This window comes from Aquarana catesbeiana, linkage group LG03 (genome assembly GCF_042186555.1).
Source record: "Aquarana catesbeiana isolate 2022-GZ linkage group LG03, ASM4218655v1, whole genome shotgun sequence".
Lineage (NCBI taxonomy): Eukaryota > Metazoa > Chordata > Amphibia > Anura > Ranidae > Aquarana > Aquarana catesbeiana.
The window spans coordinates 378,853,832-378,863,063 of NC_133326.1; the positions used below are offsets into that span (position 1 = coordinate 378,853,832).

At 40.4% G+C, this 9,232-nt stretch overlaps 1 protein-coding gene across 1 annotated transcript in view; it reads right to left on the reverse strand.

The window, feature by feature from the left end:
* Window positions 1–8,329, reverse strand: part of LEAP2 (liver enriched antimicrobial peptide 2) — a 32,967-nt gene extending 24,638 nt beyond the window's left edge. Inside the window, exon 1 of the mRNA XM_073620660.1 lies at window positions 8,177–8,329. Within this exon, the coding sequence (XP_073476761.1) occupies window positions 8,177–8,239 (63 nt within the window). The 5' untranslated portion in view covers window positions 8,240–8,329. The remainder of the gene's footprint in view (window positions 1–8,176) is intronic.
* Between the last annotated feature and the right edge of the window lie 903 nt (window positions 8,330–9,232).

Below are 9,232 nucleotides of genomic sequence, written 5' to 3' on the forward strand. Positions count from 1 at the left end.
TGAAAAAATTGGGGTCTATTAGACCCTAGATCTCTCCTCTGCCCTCAAAGCATCTGACCACACCAAGGTCGGTGTGATAAAATGCTTTCCCAATTTCCCAACGGCGTGTTTACATCCGGCGAAATCTAAATCATGAAATGCTCGTAGCTTCCAGTTTCTTAGGCCATAGAGATGTTTGGAGCCACTCTGGTCTCTGATCAGCTCTATGGTCAGCTGGCTGAATCACCGGCTGCATTTTCAGGTTCCCTGTTGGGACAGGAGAGCCAGAGAAAAACATGGAAGACGGTGGGGGGGGGCATTCCCTCCCACTGCTTGTAAAAGCAGTCTAGAGGCTAATTAGCCGCTAGGATTGCTTTTACATGAAAGCCGATCGCTGGCTGAAAAGAATGATACCAAGATGATACCTAAACCTGCAGGCATCATTCTGGTATAACCACTCAAAGTCCAGCAACATACCAGTACGTTGCTGGTCCTTGTTGGGCATATATTGTAATCTTTTTTTTTTTCATGCAGCCTGTGGGCTGAACGAAAAAAAGAGATTGATCGGTGGGTATGCCCACCATTAGAATACCTCCCTTCATCCACCCACTTCTAATGATGGGCATACATGCACCGTTTATATATGCCGAAGCATGGGGGCATCCTCCTGCAAAAGGTAGGAGCAAATCGCTCCTCTGCCCCTGCTGCCCCCATGCTTGGCATATATCACCTCCGACAGCGCTGGAGTCACGGCTTTATATATTATGGGAGCAAACGCTGTTGCTGTCAAGATAAATAAATCCGCACTGCAGCTGAATGGCGTACCTGAAGACAAAAATATGGTTAACAATAAAACACAGTAAACAGTAAAGTATAAAAAATTGCATACCTGAAAAGCAAACATGATAAAACATTGCAGAATAGAATACAGTAAAAAAGAGCAGAACAATAGAGAGAGAATAGAGAGAGAGAGAACAATAAAACTACAACTATTTTTTTTTATTTTATATATTTTTTTGTGTTTTTTTTTTTTTTTTTACACTTTTTTTTGTAACTGTAACCGGTTCCAGGTTCGGGTCTCTCAAAATCTGATGGCATCTTGGGAGACACTGTGAAAGTGCGCCTAGTCTGTGCAATGCTGTACCCTACGCTAAAACTAAACTAGTGTATGGTAGCGTTCAAAACATTCACCAATGCAAAGACCAGGATTGTCAGGACAGGAGGGACAATAATAGCGGGTGTCACGCCTATATCCGCGCTTGCTGCAGACACAACATCTTTTTTGGGGGGGTTCGTTGGGTAGGGGTACTCGGGAGGACATAAAGAAAATGCCTCTCATGCAGCTGACTGCATTTGGTTGGGGATGTGAATGGGGGAAGTACGGGCACTGCAGAAGTGGTGGGTTCCCAATTAGGATTGGCGAATGCAGCAGGAAGGGCACTATGGGCACAACAGGCCTGTGTTTGTCTTCTTCTTGGTGGCAGCGGGACACTACTTGTGCTTGCCACCTCACCAGCTTAAACTGCACTTATGGGACTCGCCACGTCACCAAGTGTTACTGCAGTGCTGGTTTGACTACGACTGGGGTGTACTAGGCTGCTGGTGCTTGCCAGTTCACCAAAACGCTACCAAAAAAACTGTTAGTGATCGCAGAGATCAGGCCTGACTCTGTGAATGCTGCAGTTATGCGTTTAGTGTTTTGTAAGTGACAGTGATCGATCGATACTGCACTTGGGTGGGCTGGGCTGGGCGGAGGGGCAAAACGCAGGTGCTAGCAGGTATCTGGGCTGATCCCTCTAACACTGCGTTTTTGGGAACCCTAAACTGCTGGGGATGCTAGTATAGATCTGATCGGATCAGATATTGATCCGTTCAGATACTATACCACTAAGGGAGGTGTATGCTGCGTGCGTGGGTGTTAGCGCTACTGCCACTAACCTGACGCTGCCTGGGGCAACGCAGACCCTATATGACCCTAAAACCTAACTTATATCACCGCCGGGCGATCAGGGGGCTAAACCTTTATTCGGTAATAAACGGCGGGTGCCCTGACACTATAAAAAATAAACTAACTAACCAGCATCACCCATAACAGTTATACGGTGATCACTGGTGAAAGGGTTAACTGGGGGCAATCAAGGGGTTAAAACCTTTATTAGGTAGTATATGGAGGTCCCTGATGCTATAAAACGCTGACGGCGAACCTATATATTTACCTCCCTAACTAGCGTCACCAGTGACACTAATACAGCGATCAGAAAAATGATCGATTAGTGACACTGGCGACGGGGGGTGATCAAGGGGTTAAAACTTTATTGGGGGGGTAGGGGGGTACCCTAGACCTAAAGGGGGCTAACACTAACTGCCCTACCACACTAACTGTCAAACTGACACCAATGCAGTAATCAGAAAAAAAAAAAAAAAAACTGCTTGGTGTCACTGTGACGGGGGGAGGGGGGGGGTGATTGGGGGGGGTGATCAGGGGGTGATGGGGGGTGTACAGTATGCCTGGCGTGTTCTACTGTGTGTGTGTTGTGCACTCACATCGATGTCTTCTCTCCTCGGCACCTCTGTAATTTTACATTGAGGAACATTATTCTGAAATCGTTCAACAATTTTAGATGCAGCTTTTCACAGACTGGTGAATCTTTGCCTATCTTTAGTTCTGAGACACTCTGACTCTCTAAGATGCTCTTTTTATACCCAGTCATGTCACCTGTGACCTGTTGCCAATGAACCTAATTAATTGCAAAATGTTCAACCAACTCTTCCTTGTTCGTAACCACTTACTTTTTGTTGCCCTGTCCCAACTGTTTTGAGACATGTTGCTGCCATCAATTTCAAAAGTACATTTTATTTATTTATTTTTTTTAATTTGATATGTTTTCTGCTTTTTTTGGAATTGGAGTTGTACCTCACTATGTGATGTTCTTTTTCTTGCAATATGTTTTTTGTTTACACCTGTTTGCATTGTAATTGTATGGGGTGTTGATGCCTTCTGGTGAGGGGAAGGTTAAGTGTGCTTCCAAAGAAGCTGAGCAGGGATTAGAAAAAACCCAGATATAAGGGGAATTAAGATAGGAGAGGAAGAACATAAAATAGCTGCATACGCAGATGACATTTTTTTTACGTAGATAGGCCTAGGATAACATTACCCAACTTAATGAAGTTATTAAAGTCTTAAGGAAAAATCTCAAATCTTAAAATGAATCCCTCTAAATCAGAAATTCTGAATATCAACGTGAGGAAACAGGAAGAGCTGGCCCTGAAACGAGAGTTCCCATTTACATGGAAGGAAAAGGAATTAAAGTACCTAGGAGTAAAAACTGCACCTGCCATAGGGACAATGTATCAAGTAAATTTTATCCTGTTACTGAATGAAATAAAAACTGAAATTAATAAATCCGTAACAAGGTACCTCTCCTGGGTAGGAAGAGTAAATATCATTAAAATGGTCATTTTGCTGAAGATCCTGTATAAAATGCAAATGTTACCAATCCCTCTCCCACAGGCTTATTTTAAGACATTAAAAACCATAATATTAAGGTTTATTTGGCAGAGAAAGAAGACAAGGATACATTTTTTAGTTCTGAATTCTGAAAGATGAACGGCAAGGGGGACTGGAGGTGCCGGATTTCAAAAATTACTATAATGCAGTATTGCTTTCACGGGTGTTAGAATGGGTAAAAAATAACAAAGAGAAAAGATGGGTGGAATTGGAAAACACTATTAGTAGCGAACCACTGGGGAAGACTATATGGATACAATCACAATTTAGAGAATTAAGTGAAAATACACATGAAATAACTCAGAAAGTTCTTGCAATCTGGGATCACATACACATACAGGAAAATGGGGATTTAACTCACATTTAATACCACTAAGAGAAACAAATTTTTTTTCCATCAGGGAAAGGGAAGTGGTTTGGGAAATGGATAAAAAACGAAAACGCAAAAGTAAAGGATATAATATCCTAAAATATATATTAGATCCAGAGAGAACCTATTGCCGTTTGAGCGCTTATGTGCAGCGGCAACTACGAGGAATGGGATCTCCTGGATATATAAAATATTAGTGGGAATTAAGGGCCGGAGGTACCGCCATTTATAGTGAAATGGGAAAGAGAATTGGGAAAGCGAGAGGAAGATTTATATTTGGAAAAGATATGGTACACAGCATGGCAATAGACAGAAATACAATCAACATGAACTACAAATGTATTTCACGCTGGTATATAACACCAGAGATAGCACATAAATACCAAAGTGAGATGTCGAGGTTTTGCTGGTGCGGATGCAATGCTGTGGGAACCATGGCCCACATATGGTGGACATGTCTCAAAATTAAAAAATTCTGGAGAGAGACGTTGCAAGGAATAAAAGGGAACACTAATATAGAGATACCAGGCGAACCTTACAGGTGTTTGTTTCATGGGGTAGAAATGTCAATAAAGCAATATAAGAGGACATTGGTACCCCATCTGATGAACGCAGCAAAAAGTTTAATTCCCCGACAGTGGCAAGAAGTGGAAAGTCCTACAATTGGAAGCGGGTGTAAAAAAGTAAATGATATTTACAACATGGAATATTTAAGATATAGTGGAGATGAGGAAATGGAAGGATTTGAAAATAAGTGGAAAATGTGAAAGGAATTTAAGCAGACAAGGCGATATGTGGATTGGTGGGAACGGACGAAGAGGGTAGACAGGGAGGAATGGGAGATAAGAGGGAGTGGGGGCAGGGGGGGTGAGAGAGGTAGGGGAGAGGGGGATGGGGGAAGGGGGTATTTGGGGGATTTATACAAAAAAGTTAATGTATGAAAAAGTTTTTATATATTTGATATAATGAAAATTAATAAAGAGATTGAAAATAAAGTGTGCTGCCAGGATATATGTACAATATGTTATATATCAATGTATGTCAAACTGGACAAAGCAGAGATGAGTGCCTTTTTAGAGATGGTGTAGATTTTCTTGAAATGTTTTTATGAAGCATTATTAATCTATGTACTAATAACATTTTGTAAGTTTTGTCAATTGAGATTTTGCATCTTAACTTTTTGGGATTATGTATGGCACCTCAAAGTCTCTTCTTCCTTTTCTCTTTTTTTGTTCTGAATAAAATAATTCAGCTGATGAAGAGCTTTGCCTGGTCTGCTTTTTTCAAGAGTACATGTTGGTGTATGCATCCTCTGGGGAGAAATCACACCAAAACATCTGGGTTCGGTAACGAGAATTCTAAACAGGCTGTGTTAACACTTAAGGGTGGTGTCACAGAATGTCCGTGGGTCGGAGACTCAAGAACTATAGAAGCCAGTTGACTGAGAAATTTGTCACTTGGTGGGGGTGACATAGGGCCCTGGTAGTGAAGTGATCTGTGTGCTTTGGGTCCCTTCCCTAGTGGCCTAGATCCCACTTCTTGGGTCCAGCTGCAGTACGAGGCTTTCTAGGGACATAGCCTGGGAGTCACAGAAGAGAGAGGTCTCGCAGAAAAGAAGCACAATGCTGGCAGAACATGAAACTACTGTGCGTATACAGAGTCACTAAGGAGAGTGATGGAGAGTGATGAATCTTAAGCTGGTGAAGTCCGGACCACGTTCCACAGCTCCATGTTCCACAGCTTATTTAAATCTTTGGGGACGATGGTGTGCACTGTGTCCTTGTTAATGACCAATTCCTCCGCAATCAATGGCAGAGTACGTCGCCGATCTTGTACCAGCATTGTTAAGTCTGGGGTTCTTCTTGACCCGAACATAGCCCATCCGTCTCCTTCCCGTCACGAAAGCATTTAAACCAGTCATACATTGTCTGCCCACAGGTTCCGTCCTGTACACTTGTACTAACATTTCATGCATGGGCGTTTGCCTCAATTTGTAGCAGAACTTGATAATTCATTGCACCATTGCACTGTGACCCTACCTCTCACACTAACTACGTTCAACTGCCCATAGTGGGTGTATGGCACATTAGGTGGCGCTTCTTGACGTGTCTCTGGATAGCCATATGCATGCGTGCGCACCTGGCCCATGTTGTCGTTGAGATATTGGACCATTCATTTAACTTTTTAGACACACTGCGTAGATATATTTGTTCCTATGATCAGTTTTTTGACATATATTTTTTGCTTGTTACCCTACTAAACGTCATGTACTTATTTGTCATATTACTTTTGTTTATAACACATAGGGTCTGATTTATAACAGCAAAATGGATACCGCTATCTATTTTCTGCTGAACACCACAGTGTTTATTTCACATAGTGCCTGCATTTTACAAGTCATTCACAAAATGCTGGGTGCAATATGAAGTCTATCCTATAGAGTGCTCACTGTATAACCCTGAATTTGATGGGTCTTGTGTCTGGACTCTCTAATTCCTTCCCGGCACTTAAAAATAAAAAAGATTTTTAATTCATTAAAGTGAACAGAGCTTCTTTTGCTTCAGTCTGAAAAAATGTGACGCAGGGAACTCATTTGTAAAGTTCAACACAGTACTTAAAAAAGTTTAAGCAAAAAAAAAAAAAAAACAACTTTTTTTATACCGCTGTATGAATGTGGTAAAGTCATACTGCTGCTTTATAAACGGGCCTCTCGGTTTTACAGTGCCAAAGAAGATTAGATTAATAATGAACTTTTATAGGAATTGGGCAGAGATGTTAGAGCTTCAATGTGGGGCACAAAAGTTTAATGATGTACATTACATTTACCCCTATGCCACAGATCCGGAGACCCTTGTCCAGCAGTTTGCCAAGCTGCTTGCCAAACTTCTCTTTTCTATGCTCTTTTCTGCAGCCTGATAGCAGAGAACTCCCCAAAGACTTCTATGTAGCCAAGAAATAATTCTGGCTGGCTGCTGGTGAGGGGTAGAATATACCGGAAAAAGATCTCTAGAGTTTATTAAATGTATTAGCCACCTATAACATTTTTTTTATTTCTAATTACTGTGCAAATATTTTTGAGTCTGAATTTATCATAGAGATAGTACAAGAAGAGCCTAAAGCTGGGCACACATGATTACATTTTCTTTCCAACATTTGTATAAAAATCCTTTGTCAGAACATTCTTTCTTGGCATCACTAATGAGTCAACTAATTTTGTCCAGACCTGCTGTTTGAATGGAATCCCAGACCTATTATATGAGTTTCTTTACAATACATACATTTTTCCAGAACAAAATCCACATACACAGATACAATTTAGTTTGTTTGGGAAAAGTTTTCTATCCTTGTTCTTTGAAATTTCCCATCCCGATTTGACCCCACTAAGCATTAGAAAATCAAACAAATGTTCCGAAAACAATTAAAAAAAAAAAAATTGAACTAGTGTATGGCCATGTCCTTTAATAAGATTTTTGTAAGGAAGACATCTATGTACACAAAAATGACTCTCAACGAACAGAAATTAATTTCAAATTAAAATACTTTTTAGAAAGCACCCAAGATAACTACCTGCATTCATAAAGTATATTACTAGCTCTTTAACATTAAATGGAGGCATACTGACAAGACAGACTATGGGCCAGTTCACATCTTAGTTGCACAGTAACGTGGTTCCATTGCAATTTTCAGTCCATTCATTTGAATGGGCTGAAATTGCACTGGATCACACCAAAAATAGTGCATGCACTACCTATCAAAAACACACTGCACCGGATCGCAGCGTACTGCAGAACCTTGCGATCCGGTGCAGGCCAATGCACTTCTTTTGTGATCTGCATTTGTCATGTCGCTAGGAATACATTAACACCCGCAGCAGATCGCACACCCAGGGCATTATGAACATAAGTAACATAATAACAGAAATAAGCATAAAACACGATTTTCCCTCACCGTGTTATGGTGTGAACGAGCCCTAAATTAAGTACTTAATTCAAAAATTTGATAAAGCTAAATGAAATTTAAAAAAGGCAAGGAAATATAGACAAAGAAAAATAATTTTCTGACATTTTCCACTCAGAGCTACTCTAAATAGCAAACTTGTTTTAGTTGTAGCAAAAGAACAAATACAGACAACAAACTATTCCGATTCTGAGAATGCGTTTGAGATCCCATCGCAAATTGGTAGTTTTTATAGCCTAATTTTTTCACTTTTAATAGATTTTTATGAAATTGTAAGAATAAATATCAGTAAAAAATAATCTCTTATTTTCTCTGTGCAAGGGTTATCTATAGATCTATGTCTATGGCTTATCTAGGCTCACCTGGTGTATCAATACAATACATATCACAAAGATAGCTGTCCACTTCCTAAGCTGTGGAGTCATGGTGCCAGAAAGGGCGCGTGCGATGTAAAGGAAACATCATGCTTCCTGCCTGGGACTTTATAGACACAACTGATTGCATCATTTCTATCTTAAAAGGGACAAAGTGCAGTAGTTACATTTAATAAGTTAATGCCTACCAACCCACTTTATCAACACTGCCAGATTACTCAATGCCCTACTGGAACTTAGCTGGTGTCATGGTACTCTAACCCTTGTCCTACTGGTTTCTGGATGTTTGATGAAACTCATTGAGATTTGCTCCTTCAGTCAATGGATTTATAACAACTGGAGCAGGGAACAGAGGGGGATTTTCCAACAACGGCAAATCAGATATCAAAACCCATTTAGTACAGCCACTTATGCTGGCCATACAAAAGTAGAAAAGCTGTTTGATCAAGTTCATTAAAAACATTAAGAAGGTACCAAATTTCTACAAATAAATCGTGTGAATGCCATGGTGTGTGTCAATTTCATGTAAAAAATTTTTAATTAACCTAATTATGACATGAATGCAAAATAAGATACAGCCAAAGACTCAGTAACATCCAGTTGCATATATTATATTTATTTAGCTAGAGTACAGCATAAGGACACTTGTTTCGGCCATGAGGCCTTAATCATAGCAGGAGAACGAACATGCTGTGATTAAGGCCTTACGGCTGAAACATGTAAGTGTGCTTATGCTGCACTCACCTTCTAGCTAAATAAATATAACCACAAATGAATGTTACTGTTACGCTGGCTGTATCCTATTTTGCATCTAGTTCTACAAGTGATACTGGAGACACGATCAGCCTGGAACTGTAAGAGTGTTGCCTATTTTTTTTTTTTTTTTTAGGTTAAAAGAGAAGAATGGGAATTTTTTTTTTTTAGAATCATACTTACCTAGGTGGATGCAGCATCATTCCGATGTTGCATCTGTCCCCTGCCAGCTCTAAGGCTGTGAACCAAGCGTTCAAACACCACTGATTGCTCAGTTCTCAGTGCTCCCTG